This window comes from Dama dama, chromosome 19 (assembly GCF_033118175.1).
Source record: "Dama dama isolate Ldn47 chromosome 19, ASM3311817v1, whole genome shotgun sequence".
NCBI classification, from domain to species: Eukaryota; Metazoa; Chordata; class Mammalia; order Artiodactyla; family Cervidae; genus Dama; species Dama dama.
In genome coordinates, this window is record NC_083699.1 from 24,331,864 (window position 1) to 24,356,905 (window position 25,042).

General features: G+C 41.3%; 1 protein-coding gene across 1 annotated transcript in view; it reads right to left on the bottom strand.

Annotated features, from left to right (window-relative positions):
* Window positions 1-2,979: 2,979 nt before the first annotated feature.
* Window positions 2,980-25,042, bottom strand: part of PLD1 (phospholipase D1) — a 261,912-nt gene continuing 239,849 nt past the window's right edge. Inside the window, exon 27 of the mRNA XM_061168339.1 lies at window positions 2,980-3,456. Coding sequence (XP_061024322.1) covers window positions 3,427-3,456 — 30 coding nt within the window. The 3' untranslated portion in view covers window positions 2,980-3,426. The remainder of the gene's footprint in view (window positions 3,457-25,042) is intronic.

The following is a 25,042-nucleotide window of genomic DNA, read 5'->3' on the forward strand; positions in this document are numbered from 1 at the left end:
TGTCTTTCTTCTCAGTTAAAGCCTATCATTTATATAGTACTCTATCGCTGACAAAATTATGCTCATGTCTCTTGCTTTGTTTGATTTTTACACCAATTGTGTAGGAAGGGCATTGTTATCTCCACTTTACCCTGAAAAAGTGAGTTTCAAAGATTTTAAATGAGATGCCTGTAGTTACAACAGAGTCAGGATTCGAACTCTGAATTTCCTATTTCAAGTCCAGTATTGTTTTCACATTAGACCACAGCTTCCTAGATACAGTTTTTAGAGGATGGAGATCTTGTTTTTGTGCAGTTCCTTAATACATACTGTTTTAGTAAATTAAGTCATTTTTCAGAGATAATTTTACTTAATAGATACAATGTAGCATTCTCTTATGTGGTGTGCTCAGTCAAGTCTGACTCTTTGTGGTCCCATGGGACTATATCCCTCCTGCTCCTCTGTCCATGGTTATTCTCCAGGCAAGGATACTTGAGTGGGTTGCCACTGCCTCCTCCAGGGGATCTTCCTGACCCAGGGATTGAACCCAGGTCTCTTGTGTCTCCTGCATTGGTAGCAGATTCTTTCCCACTAGCACCACCTGAGAAGCCAGGGTGTAGCAAAGTGGAATCATAGAGAGCTAGGTTTAAACTCCACCTTGACTACCTACAAGGTGTTAGGTCTTGCAACAAGTAACTTAACCTTGCAAACCTTAATTCTCTCATTTATAACATGGTTTGTTATAGATATTTGTATTTGTTTTCTATTTGCTAGTCTCCTAAGATGGTCCCTCATTGAGTCACATGGCTTACGATCAACACCTTTGTATAAACCCCTCTCTTTGAATCTGAATTGATCCTGTGCCTCACTTTTGACTAATAGAATTCATGGAAGAGACACAGCATGACTTCTGAGGCTAGACCATGAGAAACTTTGCAGCTTCCACTTCGTTCCCTTGGAACTTCCCCTGGATGGGAAGAATGCTGCCATATAGGGTATCCAACTACTACTAGGTTGCAAAGCTTGGAAGAAGCCCAAACTGGGCTGTGGAGAAGACCCAGTGAGAGAAGACAGGCCTAGCCAGACTCCAGATGTTCCAGCGATCCCAGCTAAGGAGGCAGACACGAGTGAAGAAGCCATCAGGATGCCCACCACGATGGAGTCATCAGGTGTCTCCAGCTCCAGACACTTCCTACGCTGACTGCATAAAATCTTGAAAGACAGCTGCTCAGCTGAGCTCTGTTATCCCACAGAACTATGACGGATAGTAAGGAATTACTATTCTAAGCCACTGACTTGTAGGGTGGTTTGTTAAATAGCAATAAATAGGATGCATGAGAGTGATAACCATACTTATTGCATAGAAATGTTGTGAGGATTATGAGTCAGCAGTCAGTAAAGTGTAAATTGTTATTGTCGTCCTTTTGTTTAATTCTAGGCATCTCTGAGGAGAAGGCAATGGCACCCCATTCCAGTACTCTTGCCTGGAAAATCCCATGGACGGAGAAGCCTGGTGGGCTGCAGTCCATGGGGTCACTAAGAGTCAGAAACGACTGAGCGACTTCACTTTCACTTTTCACTTTCATGCATTGGAGAAGGAAATGGCAACCCACTCCAGTGTTCTTGCCAGGAGAATCCCGGGGTTGGCGGAGCCTGGTGGGCTGCCGTCTATGGGGCCACGTAGAGTTGGATACAACAGAAGTGACTTAGCAGCAGCAGCAGGCCTCTCTGAGGTCCTTATTCAAGGTAGCTAACTCATACATATGTTCCACAGGTGTACATTTTGAAGCTCTGAGAACGGAGAGTAATTTGCCACATGAAAAGCAAATGGACATCAGCCAAAAGCCCTAAAGAGCTCTAGACTCCCTGCTCTTTGCTCTATATCTCCTCTATTCCTCTATTTTTTATATCTGGTTTTGTTGGGCTGCTTTCTGCTTCCTCCAGTTCCAGCCTGTGACTAGGATCTTATTTGCTTACTTGTGGGTATTCCTTTGATCCACCAATACAAATCACTTAAGATTAATCGCCATACACAGCTGTGTTGCATAAACTCTTTCACTCAGCCTTGCTCTCTTTTCAAAGTGGAAAAAACATTTTTTAAAAAACACATTGGTGTTACCAAAGATATTTATTTATTTTTTTAAATTAAAAATGTTATTTATTTTATTTCTTCATTGCTGAGTGCGGGCTTTCTCTAGGCAAGTGGAGGTTACTCTTTGTTGCAATGCTCGGGCTTCTCATTACAGTGGCTTCTCTTGTTGTGGAGCGTGGACTCTAGGGTGCTCAGGCTCAGTACTTGTGGTACACAGGCTTGGTTGCCCTGCAGCATATGGAACCTTCTCAGACCAGGGATGGAACCTCTGTCCCCTGCATTGGCAGGCAGATTCTTACCCACTGTACCACCAGGGAAGTCCCAAAGGTATTTATTAATCAAAGTACCAGAAGGTCTTCTTTGGCAATATTTTAACCTTAACGCAATCTAAGCAGGTGCGTACACATGCTTTTGAACTCACGCACATATATAATTATAAATTTGCCTAGGTTTGGTCTTCCATACGTATCCAGTGTGATTGAGGAGTAAGAGAGAATCAAGACTTACAAATTGATGGTGGTAAGGTTGGACCTAGATGAACAATCGAGCATGTTTTTTTTTTAATTTGAGTCTCAAACCTTCCCTCGAAGCAATTAGAAAACTGGAATTTTCATCCTCATTTTACAGATGAGAAACTGAGGTTCAGAGAGGGTAAATAATTTCTTTTAGCTCTCCCAGCTCACAGTCTAAGACTGTTTCTGTGATGGTAAGGTAACTTCTGTTAGGCCAACAAGGAAGTTCCAGCTCAGTAAGAGAGACACATAGAAATTCATGAATGTCAAGATGGGGTCAAAATTTTCCTTCGTTATTAAACAGGGATTTTTATTGTGTTTTTATATGATGGGTATACAATTCCTTATCTACAGTCTCTGGGGTTATACATGCTTTGACATTTAGAGCTATTTCAGACACACACACAGACACACATGCAGGGAATATCTTATAATTAAATACATTAATTTTTTGCAGCACAATGTGTCAATATTCATATTAAATGAAATAAAGATTATAAATAGCTTTATTCCCATTCATGTCAGTCAGATTTTACCAAGTGAGATTGCTAAAGATTTGTAAACAAAGCAAAAACTTGTTTTTCAGAACCTTTTGGATTTTAGGTTTGTGGAAACTGGACTGTGGAATTGTGTATGGACTACAAGTATGGGCACTTGCTAGTACTTTCTGCTGTCGTGAGTGTCTCTTGCCGGCCTGGCGGGATGTTCTCGAGCAGGAAGGCTGACTGGAACAAACAGTTTGCACCTGCTTGTCTGTCTTCCGTAGCTGGCACACTCTCAAAGGAAGGACCTTGGCTGAGTTTGCAGTATAGTTTCAGGCTTTGGGGAGACAAGCCAGTGAACTCAGCTAATAAACTCTTTTATCCAAAATCCCTGAGGGCAAGGGGAGAAAGGAAAAAGAAATTAAAATGGAATAGCAGCCGGCTTTCAACTCTATGAAAACTGATCACATGATGAAGCCAGAGGCATCTCATCAAGAAAGCCCAAATTTGATGAAGCAATTTTATTCTGGAAGCCTGAGACAAGTCAGACCTGCAAGGAACCCATTATAAAGTCATCAAGATAGGTTGATAGAAGTGGGATCCATACATTAATATTAATGGCAGTAATAATTATGATACCACTCCTCATGTCGGTCCCTGCATATGAAACCAGGCTGGGCCCTTTTCTGCACCAAGAGGAGACCAAGAACATTTTCCAAGAACGCTTAAGCTTGCTGTGTTTTCATAATCAGCCTTCTTTTCAGAGTACTTCCAATGGAGTGGTGTCAGTTTTGTGTGTGGTCATCCCTGGTGAATTCATCTGTTGACCTTCACTTTGTGTCAAGGTGATACCTTTCATTGGGGGTGGGTCAGTGGCATGGAGGGTGAGTGAGTGGCCTGGGGAGTGAGCCCAGTGTCCTCCGCAGGTCCCCATGGCCCGCATTCTGCTGACATCTCTTGAAAGAGCAAGCATTGCTATCTCGGTGTTTTATATATCAGGATGTCCAAGCAACTACTCAGCCAGCAGCAAAAAGGAACACGTTCATCTCTGATAAAGGAGAGAGGAAATATATTTTGAAAAAAGTGTTTTTGTGGTCCTTTTGTTTTGATTTTTTTATTCTGCTCACATTTATTTCCTTCATACTTCATCCACAATGATCTTTGAAATCTAATCAATTATTTGGTATCTCCCTTGTTATGAAGAAAAAATATTGAGGGTCGCTAATCTCTACAGTGTTAGCTTCCTTTGAAGAGTGGTTTCCTTATCTCTTGCTGCACCTGAGTCAATTCAGTTTTTGAAAAGACTGTGTTTTGAACACTTCCTGTGTGTGCAGCGCTCCGATGCCACAGATAACTCGGTTTGAAACCCAGACCCACGGCTTATGAACTGTGAGAATCTGGATGAGTTGCTTAACCACTACGAGATGCAATTTCCTCAGTGGAAAAATGGTAATAATGTATGAGAAGTTTGTTGTGAGATCCAGATGAGGTAATGAGAGAGCTGGTTACATAACCAGAAGCTCAAGGAAGGTTTTTTATAACTAGATGCTAAAGGGGAACATAAATGTGAATAAAACACACACATTCTTCTTTAATGAAGAGAAAATATGGAAAGGATTTTTAAATGGCTAGAGGGCACAGAAAAGGCAATGGCAACCCACTCCAGTACTCTTGCCTGGAGAATCCCATGGGGTCGCGAAGAGTCGGACACGACTGAAGTGACTTAGCAGTAGCAGCAGCAGAGGGCACAGAAAGGAGAGAAATTAATTTAAACTGTGAAATGGAGGGAGTGAATTTAACCTAGGACTGGACAGACACATGGACTATCAACAAGCTGGGAAATGAGAGTTGGGAAATTGAGGAAGTCAAAAGTGCTTCTAGGCAGAAATAACAGTGACACAGAGGCAGGCAAGAGATGGGAAGGAGAAATTATACCATAAGACCTAGACTGTTCTAATATCATACAGATTGAAAATATTCTCTGCCAATAGACTCACAATTTTTCTTTTACTTGGTTAAGAAGATATTCTGACTTGGGCTTCTAACATCTATTGCAGCCTTGCCAAATTAGGGGTGAGATTAGGTGGGAGAGGAGAGTGGGGAACCTAATTGGTTGTGCTTGTAAAAGGCCTTGAATGCCATGCAAGAAAATGAGACTTCCTTAAAAATCTAGTGAGCAGTCCTAATAGGCTTGAGGGGCATGGGTTTGGGAAACGCATCATTGTGCGGGGAGAGTTGGCGGGGAGAGAGGCAAGGGCAGGGCAGGGAGAGGGGGTTAATCAGGGCCTAATAGAAGCTAAGGCAGAATGAATAAAAATCATACAAATGGCCAAATGCAAAAATAAAAAGCATAGTTTCACAGCCAGGAGAGCTACCTCAAGAAGCAGGTTTGTGGCTGGAAGACCTGTCTGAAGCCAGGGCAGCCCGACCCGTGTACCAACCCTGCCACAGGGGCTTGTTCTGTCTGTTCTGAGTGCTCAGCCACTCGCCTCAAGTGACAGGGCTTGACGGTTCAACATGCAGCAATCCAAAAACTGAGTCACCTTGCTTAGCTACTACTGCTCATGTTATTCCCATCACAGAACGCCTCCCTGTGGGAGAGGATCTCACAAGGCCAGAGCATCTGAAACAGGTGATGCAATCCAACAAAAGTGTGTGAATGTAACCTGGCAAGTGGAGCTGGCTCCAGAGCCACCTGGCAAACCAGTTTGTGTGATTAGAGAGGATTTGTAGTTCTTGTAGATGTTGGTTGTCTTTCTTTATGTCTATATGTCTGTCTTCTTGCTAGTTTTTTCTCCTTCTTTTCTTAGAAGAGATGAGACCAGCCCAACTGTTTATTGGTGATTTGAAAGAAAATATAGGAGACTTAAGTAACTGGAGTATGGTTTGCAAGTGCTGCAATAAAATGGGAACTCTGAAATACATTAAGTGGCCTTCTGAACAGCTTTAGGTAATAGAATCTCCTTATTGCACTAACCCCTTCCAATCATAAGAAAAAGGAATTTCTGCTGAACTGACCAACGCTAGCAAGATGTTTCCAGACCCATACATGTGGGAACTCCCATGACTTTTTCTCTAGTAAGTTTGAATTTTCCTCCAGGGAAATAATTTTGCTTCTCCCCTCTCTGAAGTTCAACCCTGAGTGTGCAAAAGAAATTGCCTGCAGCTACCCTGCTATGTCTAGAAGCACGCTCCTAGAAAGAAATGAACTGCATTCAGAAGATCACCTGTCCTCTCAAATGACACCATTTAGGGATGTGAGGTCAACCGAGAGGAGTTGCTCCAAGCGTTTGTTCCTCCCTGACCACAGGGCAAACCCTTGGCTGCTTGACTGAGGGAGGTAATAGAGCCGGGTTCTTGGGGGAAAACCGTAGACTTCTTGGACTTGGTGTAGTCATGGTCATTTGTCCACTACAGCCTTGGCTGGGCCCATCTCAGGATTTGTGTTACAGGCCAGTTCTTGAAAGCAATTGAATTTGGGAAGGATTTTGTATAAGATGCTGAGGCATGTGCTGATTCAGTTTGCAAACAGCGTGGTTCTAACTTTGACATAGACTTGCCTACCTGAGAATTCAGCTTCCCTAAATTCTACCTCTTTTACAATTAATTATTATGCCTGGCATTCAGCTCCTGCCACACCTCTGGAGAAAGAAATAAGGATCTCTTTATATGCTGTCCAGGTCTCACGCTTTGCTTTAAATTGACCACCCCATTTCACAGTCTTTAGAGTTATTTCCCCTCCTACCCTTGAAATGTCAGAGACATTTTCCAAGCTAGTGTGTACCCTTCCCCATTTATGTCATCCCTACTTTCTAAAGGTGAAAGCTTTAGCAATTGCTTTGTTATGGCATTTCAGGAACTATCAATACCTACCACTAGTGATGACGTCATTGTCATCTGGCTAGTGAGTGAACCAATTTCAGAATTCTATCATTAGAGTCTGATTCCGAAAGCCAACTCAATTATGTCAAGGGAGTCAATTATGCTGTTCAACTCTTCTCTGTACTTACTGATTTTTGCCAACTTGTTCTATCAGTTCCCAAAGGAGGCATATTGAAATTTCCAAATATAGTTGAGTATTTGTTTCTTTTTCAGTCCTTTCATTTTTTGTTTCAGGTATTTTGGAGTTCTGTTATTAGGTGTGTACAAGTTAAGGGTTGTCATGATATCTTAACGAATTAATCTCTATCTGGTTAATGCTCCTTTTCATCTTCAGTAATATGTCCTGTTCTGAAGTCTACTTTGTTTGATATTAACATTATCACTCTAGTCTTCCTTTTATTAGTGTTTGCAAAGCTACGTTTTGTTACCCTCTTCCTTCAGTCTAGTTGTGTTGTTTTAGTTAAAGGATGCTTCTTATAGATAATATAGAATTGTTCTTATTTTTCTTTCCAAGCTGATAATCTCTGCCTTTTAAATGGAACGTTTAGACTATATCTGATATACTGATATTGTTGTTGTCATTGTTGTTCCATCTCTAAGTGTTATCCAACTCTTTGTGACCCCATGGACTGCAGCACGCCAGGCTCCTCTGTCCTCCACTGTCTCCTGGAGTTTGCTCAAATTCAGGTCCATTGAGTCAGTGATGCTATCTAACCATCTCAAGTAATATTAGTTAAGTTCAGTTCAGTTGCTCAGTCTTGTCCGACTCTTTGCAACTCCATGGACTGCAGCACACCAGGCCTCCCTGTCCATCACCAACTCCTGGAGTTTACCCAAATTCATATCCATTGAGTCGGTGATGGCATCCAACCATCTCATCCTCTGTCATCCTCTTCTCCTCCTGACTTCAATCTTTCCCAGCATCAGAGCCTTTTCCAAAGAGTCAGCTCTTCGCATCAGGTGGCCAAAGTATTGGAGTTTAAGCTTCAACATCAGTCCTTCTAATGAACACCCAGGACTGATCTCCTTTAGGATGGACTGGTTGGATCTCCTTGCAGTCCAAGGAACTCTCAAGAGTCTTCTCCAACACCATAATTCAAAAGCATCAATTCTTTGGCACTCAGCTTTCTTTATAGTCCAACTCTCACATCTATACATGACTACTGGAAAAACCATAGCCTTAACTAGATGGACATTTGTTGACAAAGTAATGTCTCTGCTTTTTAATATACTGTCTAGGTTGGTCATAACTTTTGCTCCAAGGAGTAAGCATCTTTTAATTTCATGGCTGCAATCACCATCTGCAGTGATTTTGGAGCCCCAAAAAGTAAAGTCAGCCACTGTTTACACTGTTTCCCCATTTATTTGCTCTGAAGTGATGGGACCGGATGCCATGATCTTAGTTTTCTGAATGTTGAGCTTTAAGCCAACTTTTTCACTCTCCTCTTTCACTTTCATTAAGAGGCTCTTTAGTTCTTCTTCACTTTCTGCCATAAGGGTGGTGTCATCTGCATATCTGAGGTTATTTCTCCTGACAATCTTGATTCCAGCTTGTGCTTCCTCCAGCCCAGCGTTTCTCATGATATACTCTGCATATAAGTTAAATAAGCAAAGTGACAAATAAAGCCTTGACATACTCCTTTCCTGATTTGGAACCAGCCTGTTGTTCCATGTCCAGTTCTAACTGTTGCTTTCTGACCTGCACACAGGTTTCTCAAGAGACAGGTCAGGTGGTCTGGTATTCCCATCTCTTTCAGAATTTCCCTAGTTTGTTGTGATCCACACAGTTAAACACTTTGGCATAGTCAATAAAGCAGAAATAGATGTTTCTGGAACTCTCTTGCTTTTTTGATGATCCAACAGATGTTAGCAATTTGATCTCTGGTTCCTCTGCCTTTTCTAAAACCAGCTTGAACATCTGGAAGTTCATGGTTCATGTATTGTTGAAGCCTCATTTGGAGAATTTTGAGCATTACTTTACTAGTGTGTGAGATGAGTGCAATTGTGTGGTAGTTTGAACATTCTTTGGCATTGCCTTTCTTTGGGATTGGAATGAAAACGGACCTTTGCCAGTCCTGTGGCCACTGCTGAGTTTCCCAAATTTGCTGGCATATTGAGTTCAGCACTTTCACAGCATCATCATTTAGGATTTGAAATAGTTCAACTGGAGTTCCATCACCTGCACTAGCTTTGTTTGTAGTGATGCTTCCTAAGGCCTACTTGACTTCACATTCCAGGATGTCTGGCTCTAGGTGAGTGATCACACCATCACTATCATCTGGGTCATGAAGATCTTTTTTGTACAGTTCTTCTGTGTGTTCTTGCCACCTGTAATTGATATAGTTCAATTTAAAATCACCATATTGCTCTTTATTTTCTATTTTCCCCATATGTTCTTTGTTTCCTTTCTTTGTCTACTTGTTTATTTTACTTGTTTTATGTTCCCATTTTAGCTTCATAATTGGTTTATTATCAGTACTTCTTTAGTTTTTTATTGCATTTTTTATTCTTTATTTTATCAATTGCTCTAGGATTTATATTATACATATTTAGTTTACTCTAATCTGTCTTTAACTTTATGTATGGTATAAAATTTTTCATCTGCTTTTTGATGTCATTCATTTTAACTTTACATGTGGTAAAAACTTTAGAATTAAAAAATGAAAAATTGAAGTGTTTTTTCTATGACCCACTTATTTCCCATTTCCAGTGTGCTCTATTCCTTTGTTATGCCAAATTTCCACCTTCCTACCACTCTCCTTGAAGAACTTCCTTTAACATTTCTCGTAGTGGAGGTCTGCTGGCTTTTGTTTCTCTGAAAAATGTTGCATTTGCCATTGTTTTTGAAAGACATTTTCAGTGAATATAAAATTCTAGGTTGACTATTGTGTTTCCTTTCAGTGCTTTAAAGGTGTCCCTCCATTATCTTTGGCTCATAGTTTCTGACAAGGAATGTGTTCTTATATCCCACTGTTTTTATTTGGCTGCTCTTTTTCACTATGTTATTTTCTTTCTGTTTATTTTATTTGAAGTTTGTTGAGATTCTCACATCTAAAAGTCACCACTTTTATTAAATTTTAGAGATTTTCAATCATTATTTCCTTAAATATGTTATGTTTTCATGCTCTCCTTTCCTCTTAGAACTCCAGTTACCATATGCTAGGCTGCTTGACATTTTTTCAAAAGTCTCTGGTCTTTTTCAAAAAATCTTTTTCTCTGTGGTTTATTTTGGATAATTTATCCTTAGTTCTTCATGTTCACCAATATTTTATTTTATAATACCTAATCTGCATCTAATTCTACCCAGTGTATTTTTATTTAAAATATTGTGTTTTCATCTCTAGATGCTCCAACTTGGTCTTTTTTAATTTCTTTTATTCCTGTTATCATTGTATTCATATTTTTCTTTACATTCTTGAGCACATGGAGCATATTTCCAACAATTCTTTTATTGTCTTTTTCTTCTAATTCCTTCCTTTCTGTCATTTCTGCTTTTGAGAATTTTGCTTATGTTTAATTTTCTCTCTGATACTTGGCACTAGCTCTTTAGCAAAATAGAACTTCTGGTAAAAGCCAAGATGCCAAAGGCTTGTAATTAGCAGTAAGTTTGCACTGGATGGAGATGGGCCAGGTATCAAGTTTTGGGTGATGTAATGATCATATCTATGGCACCGGAGTGCAAATGTTATGTACTGTGAACTCCAGGAGACACCATTCCCAGTACTGATACAACTTACCCAAGCTTCCTTATAAGCCCACTAATGGTATGTCTAAAATGGTATGTCTAAATTCATAAATGGGTTTCCCTACATGTGCTCATTTAGGCTTATATATATCCAATGCAATGTTGTACTTGACAGGGTTCTCTTTATTTTAGTGTCTGTAATTGAAAACATAACTCAAATTAGCTTAGGCATAAATGAGGACTTATTGGTTCTGTAACTATGCTGGAGAAATGGCAGAGGAGCTGCTAGGACTTGGGTGTGTTTAAACCTGGGCTTTTTCCCTCCATCTAATCCCTTCTGCTTTAGTCTTTACATTGGCTTCATTCTGTCTGATATGCTTTCTCCTTTTGCAGCATTGCAGATGGGAGCCTGAAGCAGAGTCAGGCTCCCATCTCTCTGTTTTATCACCACCAAGGGGCTGAAGCTCACCTTCTCTGGTGCCAGGTAAAAAATATCCCAGAGAGAGGCTCAACTGACCTGACCAGAGTCCAGTGTCTACCCCCTGACAAAACAACTATGGCCAAAGAGATAGACCACCCAGACTGAGCCTTTTGGGGTCATGGGCTCACATTTTTGCTTATCAGTGGGGTCACAAGTAAGCACTATGAGAAAAGAACAGCTTTCTTTGAACCTTATTATTAGATTGAGAGAGAGGAATAAAGAAGAGGCTGATGCTCAGGTACACACTTTGAAAAGTGGCTGTAACAATATTCATTTAAAAAATGAGATAGCCAAGTCTTAGAGAAGTCAAAGGACTCCTTTAAGGTTACAGAGGTAATAAGTGGCAAAGCTGTGATTGATGAGAGGCAGTTATAGGAATTAAGAGGTCAGACCCTAGAATCAGATAGATCTGAGCCCAGATCCTAGCTCTGCTACTTACCAGTGTTGTTTAGGATAAATTACTTCTCTGCCTCTTATTTCTCAACTTAATATGGGCATAATTATAGTACTGTCTTCATTAGGGTAATCATGAGAAATAAATGAGATAATCCATGCAAAGTGCTTAGCATAGTACTAAGCATAATGTAATCACTGCTTAAATATTTGCCATTATTATTGTCTAGAATTTGAACCTAAGTATGTCTGTTTCAAAGCAGGACCTGTGTGGTTTGTGAGACTCAGGGGAATCACCGCAATTGCTTTGTTCTGTTCCAATCCCCATAACTTTGGAATTTTTATAAATGATCCACAAACAAATGAAGTAATGAAGCCAGTCTTTATCACCACTGAACAGGGAAACCACTACCAGTCACTAAATGGGCTGATTGATGGACTGGAAATCCAAACCAAGCTTTCAGATATGAAGGAGTTGGTTCAGATATGAAGACTGCCAGGAATCAGTCTGTCCATTTACCCACAGAACGAACATAGCCTCACAACTCTGAGTGCTAACATCATCCAAACTCCCAAAAAGGATTCAGGCAACCATGGCCTGCCTGTCACTCACTCATTCACTCACTCATCAAATGTTTATTGAGCATTTGCTATGTGTAGACCCTGAGCTCTGCATGGTATTTGCTATTTATACCCTATGGCTGATTCATGTTGATGTATGGCAGAAACCAATACAATATTGTAAAACAATTATCCTTCAATTAAAAATGAATAAATTAAAACCAAAAAGAATCTCTCCGATTTGAAAAGCCAAAAAGACATTGAGTTCTTAGATGGAGGAGCAGTTGGGGGAGGAAACCTAAACATATATAATATCTGACAAGATTCTCCTTGAAACAAAACTTGAGGATAATTGAAAAAGTTTCCCAGTAGTAATTATAAATGGAAATTAAGGGTAGTATCCATTGTTGCTAACTCATAGTGTATAAAAATATCAGTAATATTCTCTTCAAAGCACAAAATGTAACTTTTTACACTGAAACAACACTCTCATGAGCAAATTACAAAGAGAATATTTCTGGCAAAACAGATGGTACTACATGTACCCGTGTGAAAGATGCCTCAGCTTGATAACCTGTGAAGAACGCCCATTATTCTTAATCACAGTTTATTGATAGGCATTCATTAATTATAATAATATTTTGTAGATCCATGGATCCTTTCATCCCTAATTTTCAGAGTGCTTTACAACTAGTAATTAATTTCCCCAACATTTTAAGGACAAATTTAAAGTCAACTTCCAGCAAAACTTGCACCAATGCTCAGACTATCTCACTCAGAAGTTTTAGACCTAAACTGTAGTTTTGTTGCCTGAAGCCTTGGAATGAGGAGCAACCAGTTCTCAAATTGTACCCAGAGGGAAACCCAACAGAAGAAAACACTTCGCATGCCGTGAAAGGAAGAAATTCAGGGTGTGGGAAAGCTATAGCTGATGGTGGCATTTGCAACTGGTGTGACCTCTTAGGTAAAACGGGAATGTGGAGTTATAGGAAAAAGGTCCTGGAGTCTCGCTAAAATGCCTGATATCAGCTTTCACTGGAGGAGGGAGGTACACCGTTGGGTGATCCAGCTTCAGCCAAGGGACAGGTTAGGGGGTTGTATGGTGGGAGAGCCCTGGCACAGAGTTCAGGCTGGGCTGTCAGGACCGGCTCCACGCTGCGCGGCTGTGTGACCCGGAGTGACTCACTTCACCTCTCTGAACCTTTATTTCTTCATACACAAAATTAGTTTGGATTAGTTTGGAGCCATATGTCACACATGAGCAGCCTGCATGACGATGTTGGCTAGCAGCCCTGTTTTCTTTGGCCCACACAGTGTTTTTGTAAATGCCTCTATTTCCGGTTTGCCTCAGCCCCCACCATTCCTTGTGACCCTCTTACCCAGCGTTCATCACTAATTTTTGTCACTTTCCAGACCTCTGGAGGCATTTGAGGTGGCAATCCCTAGGTAACATGATCTCTGATGCTGCTTCCAGCCCTGATCACCAGAGAATCTGGGTCGTAGGAGGTTGATGAGATTCAACAGTCAGGTAGGAGAAGAATTCAGAGCTCTGAACTTTGGAGTGTTTTCCAGACTCTCCCATTGGTGAACTGGTGATATAACCTCCTAGCCCTCTTCCTGTAGATTCCTGACAGTCACACTGTCCATGGCAGTCATAGAATTAACCTGTTCTATCTCTTTGTACACAGCAAAGATAGCACATAGCTTAGGTCCCTGATTTACTTTCTAATTCTCTCTCCTTGACTCTTTTTTTTTTTTGACCATGCAGTATATAGGATCTTAGTTCCACAATTAGGGATTGAACCCAAGCTCCCTGCATTGGAAGCTTGGAGTCTTAACCACTGGGCCACCCTTTCCTCGATTCTTAGAGGTCAGCAAGAGGAAATCAGGCTTTCCAAGTGGCTCAGTGGTAAAGAATCTGCCTGCAATGCGGGAGATGTGGGTTCGACATCCTGGGTCGGGGAGATCCCCTGGAGAAGGAAATGGCAACCCCCTCCAGTATTCTTGCCTGGAGAATCCCCATGGACAGAGGAGGCTGGCAGCTATAGTCCATAGGGTTCCAAAAGAGTTGGACAGGACTTAGCAACTAAAACAAGAACAAAGGAAAAATCACCCACAGGGCAAAGGAGCTCTTGTCAACAGGAAGTTGTGAATCAGTGATGGAAGAAAGAGAGGTGGGAAAGAAAAGGTAGGTAAATGCAGTGGGAGAATTTCTCCTCCCCAAACCCCCGACCCAGATTTAAGTTAGAGAGGGGTCTTAAAGCTAGGCTTTGAACACCCTAAATGGTTTCTAGAGCTACCTTCTGTAGATCTCTAAACTTCCAGCTCTTACTGCATGCTTTCCTAGTTGAGTAGCTTTCATTGAGCTCTCTAGGGGGGCTCTCCTTCTGCAGGGGAATTTGTTCATGCTGACCCGAGGGCACACAGCTGCCATGGGCCTCCAGAACACAGGCTCTTTGTACAATGCAACCCTGTATTGTAGAAACTTCCCCACACACGTTTGCACACAGGAGTTCTGTCATTAATGCAGTACTGGTCATGGGGTGGAATGCATGAAGGGTGGGGAAAATGACTTCTTTCTCAAAAGCTTTCTTTTTATAAGCTTAGCCCCCCTGACAACTTGGAATTTTCTTTTGTAGCTGAAAAAACATATTTCTCTTAAACATGACCCAGGCAGTTGTGTGTCCTCAAAGATCTGTTGGCCAAACAGATAACTGAGGCAACTGTTAAAAAGGACCCAACTGCAGATTAAAACCGAGCTGATTCCATGAGTCCCATAGGAATGTGGTTTAGCCTTCAACTTTCCTTTCTGAAATGGTTAATCTTCTTGATCATGAAAGTAAAGTCTAATCACTGTGGTGAACAAAGGGAGCAAATAATCACCCACAACCTCACTACCTAAAGGTTTCATTTTAGCACATTTTCTGGAGAATTTTCTTGTGCATACTAGTATCTTTTTTAAAAATTGAGGCATAATTGACATTTAACATTGTATTTCAGTATAGAATGATGATTCAATATTTGTACATATTGTAAAATGATCACCATAATAAATCTAGTTAATATGGGTCACCCTATTTAGTTATAAAAATTTTTTTTTCTTATGGTGAAGACTTTTAAAACCCACTCTCAAAAAAAAAAAAAGAAAAAAAAAAAAGACCCACTCTCTTAGCAACTTTTAAATATGCAATATAGTATTATTACTAGAGCTTCCCTAGTGACTTAGATGATAAGGAATCTGCCTGTAATACAGAAGACTCAGGTTCGATCCCTGGGTCAGGAAGATCCCCTGGAGTAGGAAATGGCAACCCACTCCAGTATTCTTGCTTCGAGAATCCCATGGACAAAGGAGCCTAGCAGGTAATATCATCCATGGGATAATAACGAGTCGGACACGACTGAGTGACTAACACACAGAGTATTATTAACTATAGTTATCTTGCTATGTTACATCCCTGTGACTTAATTATTTTATAATTGGAAGTTGGTACCTTTTGACCTTCTTTGCCCATTTTGCCCTCTCCCCACCTCTGGCAACCACCAATCTGTTTTCTCTATCTATGACCTTGGTTTTTCATTGGTAGTAGGCTTTTTTTTTTTTTTTTGCTTTTAGATTCTATACATAAGTGAGATCATAACAGTATTTGTCTTTCTCTGACTGACTTTTTTACTTAGCATAATGCCTTCAAGGATTATCCGTGTCATTGCAAATGGCAAGGTTTAATTCTGTTTTTCTTGCTTAATAGTATTCCTTGTATTCATGTACCACCTCTTTTTATCCATTCATCATCAAGAAGCATCCAAATCTTGACTATTGAAAATATGCTGCAATGCATATAGGGTGCATACATCTTTTCAAATTAGTGTTTGTATTTTCTTTGGATAAATACTGAGAAGTGGAATTGGTGGGTCATATGGTAGTTCTATTTTTAATTTTTTAGTATCTCCACATGGTTCTCCATAGTGGCTGTACCAATCTACATTCCCACCAAGAGTGCACGGGGTTCCCTTTTTCTCCACATCCTCACCAAAACTTGGTGTCTCTTGTCTTGTGATAATAGCCATTCTGACAGGTTGAGGTGATATCTCACTGTGGTTTTGATTTGCATTTTTCTAGTGATTAGTGATGTTGAGTGTTTGTTTATGAACCTGTTGACCATCTCTATGTCTTCTTAGGAAAAATGTCTGTTCAGAACCTTTGTCCATTTTAAAATCAGGTTTTTTTTTTGGTTTTGTCAATTTATGTGTTCTATATATATTTTGGATATTAACTCCTTATCAGATATATGATTTGCAGATATTTCTTCCTATTTTCCTTTTCATTTTGTTGATGGTTTTCTTTGATGTGCTGAAGCTTTTAGGAATGTCTTTTTAAATGTAGTTGAGATGATGCTAGTCTCATCTCTTAAAATCACATTTCCTTTTCAAGATATTATGAAATCTCTCATAGGGAAGATAGAAGGCTTATGTCATTTAATTTCTTTGTAATATGATTTTCAGTGGTTTAGCAGAGATGGGAACATTTGGTCAGGACCACAGAGTTTAGCCATCAAGAGAAGAGATTCAATACCTCCAAAAAAAAGCCTTGGGTTATAGTTTTATTGGACTTAAGCTGTGGAACCAGAGTCTCAAATTCTCACCCACATACTTGTTAGATATGACTTCTAGCTGTCTGTTCAGATTCACCATTAATAAAAACACTCTACTTTTTATTCCTATTATTCTTTCCTAACAAACCTCTGAAATTTTACTTAGAACACTAGATTTTATTTCTTTAATTAACTAATTTAATTTTAACTAATTAATTAATTTTAGCTGTGCCGAATCTCAGTCGTGGCATGCAGGATCTTTAATTGAGGCATGTGAACTCTTAGTTGCACCATGTAGAATCTAGCTCCCTGACTAGGGATTGAAAATTGTCCCCCTGCTTTGGAAGCCAGGAGTGTTAGCCACTGGACCACCAGGGAAGTCCTGGAACCACTAGATTTTTAAAGCAGCCTTGGGAGCAGTGCCAGTGTCTCCCCACAACACAACAATTTTGCCCTGAGACTATAAACAAGTGGTCTTTATTGGGGGGAGCACACATTAGGGAAGGAGGAGTTATTAAGTGCTTTGGTGTTAAAAATAAAATGAAAAGTTTATGCTAAACGGCCATGTGTTCAGCCTCAAGCTTTAAACAGATTGTGTAGCACCGTCTAGAAAACATGAGCTTCAGCAAGAGAACGAGTACCCCATACACACATTTCCCTTGTTATATCCATCTGTGCGATGAAGGGACAGCAAGATGAAGAGCAGTTGAGGAATTCTACAAGCCCGAGGAGCAGCAGAACCAGAAGTAATGGGTCTTGCTCTGCTCCAGCCCATCCCATCCCAGATTCAGGGCATGGAGATCCCTAAGGCTGCCGCATAAGGCAGTTCTCAAGGGTGCAGTGCATTCAGGTCTCTTTTCCTCTGGTTAAAATGCGCATTGGAGCCACACTGATGGTTGCCTTTCCATGGAGTAGTTACAGACATGAGCATGGTTGACCCTTTTAACAGGTTAGGGTGGAAACAAGAGGCAGGAATGGACATGAAAGGAGCCAGGAGCACAATTATGTGAACTTTCCCAAACATCCCAGGTAAACGGCATCTTTCAAAATCCTAGCACTTAATCTAGTCAGGCCTCGGAAAACAAGCAATTTGTTGGAAACTGGGTGTTTACAAAATGGGCCTAGCACTTAGAGAACATTAATGCTTAAGAGCTTTGCTGAAATTGGTGCAGAACTCACTCTGCACGGTAAACAGAGGGCTGAGAGAAGGTAGAGGACCTCTTGTCAGCCCTCTGATGGCCCCTCATTCCTCAGAGTGGGGGCCACTGCTCCTCTGGCCCTGTGGTTTCAGCTGCCAAATCTGAGGCAGAAAGCCTGCCTGCCAGACGCTTGAGGATTTCCTGCCACCTGGCTCACTCCTTTGGTGTCAACCATGGCTGGAGAGGGATGAAGCCAAGGTCCCATCTGCCTCACGTGTTGGGCTTTTGCAAAGCCCCAGCAGCCCCTGCTCACTCGCACCATATTGCTAAGACCAGGGGATCCTGCTGTGTATCTGAACCCCTGTAGGTACCAATCTAGGGATCCTCCTACAAACTGCTTTTCCCCAAGGACCTATTTATTTAGAAAATTGAAAATATTCACTACTCTTTGCTTATCACCAAAACAAAATCTCTTCATGGTAAGAGTTTTGGAAATTAAAAATATGTACCAGGAGAGAAAAATCAAAACACAAAACCCCACCCACTTACTAGAGATAGCTACTGTTAATATCTACCCTTTTAACGCGTATTTGGGTGTGAGTACACGTTATAGGGTTTATTCCTTTGTAACTTGTATTTTATTCTTAGTATATGATGATCATTCTTCCATATCCTTAAACATCCATTCCTCTACAAGAGCACTTTTTTTCTCTTTTGGTCTCACCAAAAGAGACGCTGGGAAAGATGGAGGGCAGGGGGAGAAGGAGGTGACAGAGGATGACATGGTTGGATGGCATCACTGACTCAATGGACATGAGTCTCAGCAAACTTCAGGAGATAGTGAAGGACAGGGAAGCCTGGCGTGCTTGGCGTTCATGGGGTCGCATAGAGTCAGACATGACTTAGCAATTGAACGATAGCAACTCACCATGCGGTATGCAGGATCTTAATTCCATCCAGTGATCGAACCTGTGTCCTCTGCATTGGAAGTGCAGAGTCTTAACCACTGGACCACCAGGAAGATCTTTACAAGAGCACTTTTTGACACTGCTGAAGATTGCCTCACAGTTAGAGACACCAACTCCAATGTGGTCAGCCCACGTAGGAAATCATCTTGAGATAGAGGAGGGACTGTTGAGCATCCTGCTAAAAACAAGTGTCTAGGAACTCAAAACATTCACAGGAAAGACTCTCAGCAATATACACAAAATGAATCTAGGGCCTTATTATAAGAAACTTCATGCAGCAGAAAACAAAACAAGAACAGTGGAGGGTCACCCAGAGACTTAGCACTTGAAGCCACCACCCATATCAGAAAAGTGCCAGGGCTGAGATGTCAGCCAGAAAGAGCTGCTCATGGCTGGGGAGACATCCTGCTCAGTGAGGTGGAAGCAGAAGGGTCCACTTGCCCTCACGTGGAGCCATGCCAGCCACACTCAACTCTGTGACCTGGTTTCCTTTCCAAATTCTTCCTTCTGCCCAAGTGGAGGCTGGAGAGAACAGGCCCTCTGTCCTCTGCCCTCTTGAAGTGAAGTTTAGAAAGATGATGAAGTCTTTTCCAAAAAAAAAAAATTGTTGAGTCAGTGTGAGGAAGCAAGTCAAGCAACCACACAGAACTAGAAGCCCAGAGCTGGCAAAAGGAGAGATTGCTTCCCTAACAACTGGGTTTTCAGGGAAACTTAAAACCCATCAGAATCATGAGTGTCCTAGAAGAACACCAGACACTTCTGCTTCTCCACAGTCACAGTCCCTCCCACTGAGCAGTAAACCCAGAGTTATCGTTTCTGCCCTGGTTTTTGTTCAGATCTTAGAACACTGTTGCTGGTGCTCCATGGCTGAGGGCCAAAAAAATTGTGCTCAGTCACATTTTCCAGCCCATATGGAGGAAGGTCTTCAATGAGTCAAGGCCATGTCAAGATGGAGCGGAGTATTACATGATCTACATAATTAATTTTGTCTGAGCAGAAATCTCTTTCCTAATTTTGGATTGAAGCCAGGCCAGCAACTTCGACTGGGGACTTCCAGTTCAGTTCAGTTCAGTTCAGTTGCTCAGTCGTGTCCGACTCATTGCAATCCCATGAACTGCAGCATGCCAGGCCTCCCTGTCCATCACCAACTCCCGGAGTCTACCCAAACCCATGTCCATTGAGTCGGTGATGCCATCCAACCATCTCATCCTCTGTCGTCCCCTTCTCCTCCTGCCCTCAATCTTTCCCAGCATCAGAGTCTTCTTCCAAAGAGTCAGCTCTTTGAATCAGGTGGCCAAAGTATTGGGAGTTTCAGCTTCAACATCAGTCCTTCCAATGAACACCCAGGACTGATCTTCTTTAGGATGGACTGGCTGGATCTCCTTGCAGTCCAAGGGACTCTCAAGCATCTTCTCCAACACCACAATTGACCACAACTCCAAAAGCATCAATTCTTCGGTGCTCAGCTTTCTTTGTAGTCCAACTCTCACATCCATACATGACCACTGGAAAAACCATAGCCTTGACTAGATGGACTTTTGTTGACAAAGTTATGTCTCTGCTTTTTAATATGCTGTCTAGGTTGGTCATAACTTTCCTTCCAAGGAGTAAGCATCTTTTAATTTCATGGCTGCAGTCACCATCTGCAGTGATTTTGGAGCTCCAAAAAATAAAGTCAGCCACTGTTTCCACTGTTTCTCCATCTATTTGCCATGAAGTAATGGGACCAGATGCCATGATCTTAGTTTTCTGAATGTTGAGCTTTAAGCCAACTTTTTCACTCTCCTCTTTCACTTTCATCAAGAGGCCGTTTAGTTCTTCACTTTCTGCCATAAGGGTGGTGTCATCTGCATATCTGAGGTTATTGATATTTCTCTGCCAATCTTGATTCCAGCTTGTGGGGACTTCCAAGCTTCCAGCAATTGTTTCCTTGAGAGTCATGGCTGCTTTACTGTCCCTTTGCTTACTCAGAGAACCTACTGGGGCTTGGGAGTCCCTTATGCTGTTTATGGCGAAGGTTAGTAACAAAATTGTCATTTCATTCTCCTACATTGTTACTCAAGCCAGAGATATTATGGGAACAATCTGTTTCTACCCACACCGTCACCCTGAAAACTTTGGGCTATAATCTAATCTTTCTAACTGGCCCAGTTTTAGAGGAGATGAAATGGACACTATTTCGTTAGAAACACAGCAATATCACTGATTTTTGATAGGCTTATTTGGAATAGGGGATGAAAAATGTTTCAGTTTTATTTATGTGCATCCAACATTCATTCATTCACTCATTCTTTCATTCAATAACCATGTATTAAGCTCTGTCACTGTGGGTGCTGTAGGTAATGCAAAGATGGAAAAAAGCACAACTCTGTCATCTTACCATCTGGAAGGGAGATATAAAGTATAAGGTGTGGTAGATATAAAACATATAAAATATGCCTCCTTCACAAGGAGGCATAAAGTATAATTTAATCAGCACCATAAGAGAAGTAAATATAAATTATATGAATTCAAAAGGAAGGAAGGAAGGAAGATCTTATAATGTACAGAAATATCAAATCACTATACTATGCATCTGGAACTAACATAATGCTGTAGGTTAATTGTATTTCAATTAAATAAAAAACTTAAAAGTGCAAAAGGACAAAATTTTAACTTAATTCTATAGGGAAATAAATTACTTCAATTTTTTTTTTAAAGAATAGGAAGTATTTAGAAGGATGAAGAAAGACTTTATGGAGGAGATGACATGTGGGCTGAAACTTAACAGCTACATGTGGATAAATGGAGGCAATTCCAGGCAGAGGGAACAATAGCATAAGCAAAGGCACAGACGTGAGAAAGTATAAATCTGTAGCAAACAGGGAGTCATTCTTGTACCATTTGGGTATAGGATGCATAAAGGGGAGGATAAGTAGGACATAAGGCTAAAAATAAAGGTCTGATGCATATTTTGGAGGATCTTGAGTATCAAGCTAAGGAATTTGGATTTTATTCCAACAGCCACATGACATCATCAGAGTGGAGAGATAGGGCAATATCAGATGGCGACAGGGATGAGGAGGCAGTGAGGGATGAGAGGTGAATTACTGGGAGGCACTACCATAGGGCAGACGGGAGTTCACTGGGCCTGAATCAGGACAAAGCACCCAAGCCAGGAGGCAGAGGCAGCATCCACAGAACTCAGCAGCTGATTGGATGAGGGCTGAGAGCCAAGGCTTGATGCCAGTCATTCTCTAGGTTAGTACTTCTTCAGCTTTAGCACATCAGAATCACCTGGAGGGCTTGTTAGAATACAGATTGTGGGCCCCACCCTTGGAGTTTCTGACTCAAATCTGGAGCAGAGTCCCAGAAACTGCATTCCTAGCAAATTCCCAGGAGATGCTGCTATTGTTGGTCCGAGGAACACACTTTGAGAACTAATGCTCCAGGTCCTCCAGGCTCACTTTTGTGACTCTGGGGAAGCAATTGCAAAAGACAAGGGAGGCAGGAGAGGCAGTAGTTAGAGTCATTACTAGTGAATTGGAGGAGACTCTGCTTGGCCTTTTAACCTACAGCCTTCCTGATGTCTGGAGCAAAAAATTGGAAATGTTTAATGTGTGCAAAGACATTTGTATTAAGCTATGAGCTGGAGCACAAAAGAACACTGATTGAGGGCGCAGGCATTCTGTTTTTCTTTGAAAAAGCATGTGTGCTTAGTCATTCAGTCTGACTCTTCATGCCCCCATGGACTGTAGCCCACCAGGCTCCTCTGGCCATGGGATTTTTCCAGGCAAGAATACTGGAGTGGGTTGCCATTTCCTTCTCCAGGGGATCTTCCCAACTCAGAGATCGAACTCATGTCTCCTGCATTGCAGGCAGACTCTTCTCCGTCTGAACCACCAGGGAATCCCTAAGAATACTGAACTGGGTAACCAAATGCATAGGCACTGATCTTATGGGAAGGCAACATTGTGACGTAATGTTAGAATCAGCAGCCTTGAGTTCAAACACTGACTCTGCTCCTTCTGTCAGTGACTTAATCTCTTAAAGTCCCAGTTCTTCTGTATGAAAATTGGATTAACAATGTGCAGTGCACGGTGCTGTGAGGAATAAATGCAGAAATCTACAGAAAGCAGTGGGCACCATGCTTGGCACACTTGAGGCTTCCTGAATTCTGGCTTCCCCTCTACCTCAACCTTCAGAGGTGAGTGAAGGGGGTACAGCCTGTGGTGAAAGCCCTATAAGTGCCTCAGTCCAACAGCCCCTAGGAGACACCTGAGGTCGCATAGTTACCCTGGCATGTCTTTGGATTGGTGCTAGTGGTGAAGAGCCCTCCTGCCAATGCAGGAGACATAAGAGACATGGGTTCAATCCCTGTGTTGGGAAGAACTCCTGGAGAAGGAAATGGCAACCCACTCCAGTATTGTTGCCTGGAGAATCCCATGGACAGAGGAGCTTGGCAGGCTTCAGTCCATGGGGTTGCAAAGAGAGAGACATGACTGAAGTGACTTAGCACGCATGCACACATAGATATCTTTACAACTGCCAGCAGATGGGAAAATTCCTCTGCCAGGAGAGGACTGGGCAATGGAGTCTGAAATGGGAGATGGACACAGAGGGAGGGGTTTCTGATACAAAGCAGTTTTGTCTTCTTTGGAATTTCACTCAGGCCAGGTGGCCTTGACCAGAGGAATGTCCTAGAAGGCTTTTTGAGGCTTTGATACTGGTGGTGAGGCTGTGAGAACTTTAGAAGATTTTTCAGAGTGCCCGCAGTAGAAAAATGAGCTGGTAAGCATTTTTCTCCCTCTTTTACCAGATAAATCTGATGTCATAACATCCCCAGACAGGAAAGCAGAATGCAGACTTGGCAGTGAATCACAGAGGGAAGAGTGTCTGAGACTGAGCCTGTGTCATGGGAACCCGGTGACAAAAAGGCCCTGAGGTGCCCCCACCCCTATCCGGGGAGAAAGGGTTTGGGAAACAGGCAGGCCCATCATTTCAGCCAGATGCACTGGGGATGGAGGGGAGAGGGAGCTGGAGGGGAGTGGGGGGTCACATGGTTCTCCTGCTCTGGGCAGATCGACCCAAGTACACCAGGTCATAGGTTAGTTGGAAGGTTAGAACCACACTCATCCATTTAGCAGGGATGTGGGGAGAGAGAGAGAAATGGGTTGCACTACATGACTTTCAAGATCCCCGCTCAACTTGCCATTTGATGATTCTGTGATAGGAGCTGTCAAGCCCAACATAACTGAAGCTGCCCCCTGAGGGAGATTCCAATGATTAGTCATGAAGAGAACATTCAGGTCCACCAAGCTCCTAACTGTGAATTGGCACTCTTCATTGTTTAAAAGTTTATTACAATATTGTAAAGTAATTAGCCTCCAACTAATAAAAATAAATGAAAAAAAATAAAATAAAAGTTTATTTACTTTCCCCTAATTTGATCCAGTGCAGATACAAAGGAATATTATGCAATTAAAATAAATGCCTTTGCAGAAGACTATAATGACGGAAAAAGTGAAAAAAAAAGTGAAAGTGAAAGTTGTTCAGTCATGTCTGACTCTGTGAAACCCCATGGACTATAGCCCGCCAGATTCCTCTGTCCATGGAATTCTCCAGGCAAGAATACTAGAAGGGGTTGCCATTTCCTTCTCCAGGGGATCTTCCCAACTCAGGGATCAAACCCAGGTCTCCTGCATTGCAGGCAGATTCTTTACCATCTGACCTATCAGGGAAGCCCAAGCAAAGGAAATGCAGGTCACAAAAACATATAACACTATTATTATTTTAAAAATAGAATGCAAAAAGACTCCAAAGATAGCTCAGGGTTAACTCTGGTGGTCAAATTACAGGTAATTTTTCTTTTGTCTTATTGAGTTTTTGAAATCATTTACAAATAAGCATGTATTACCTTTGAAGTAAGAAAGGACAAAATAATTTAATTTAAAAATGTACATTCTAGAAAATGCTTTCATTAAATATGAGTTTAAACTACATATGATTTTGTTACCTTCATCTAAGTATTTTCTACGTTGTTAAAAACTTCCTAATTATTATTAACAGCTGCATGGTATTTCATCATATACCATACTTTTTTTGTCTCAGTCCACAATTGTTGGCTATTTATATCACTTACAACTTTTTATTATTATAAATAACACTGCAACTTATCTTTTTAGCTCATTTAATTTTCCCATAGATTTTATCTTATGCCTAATTGCCTTTGCAAGATTGAATTTCCATATACTCCCACACTCGAGGAAACATATTTTTTTTTTCTCACAATTTAGAGAT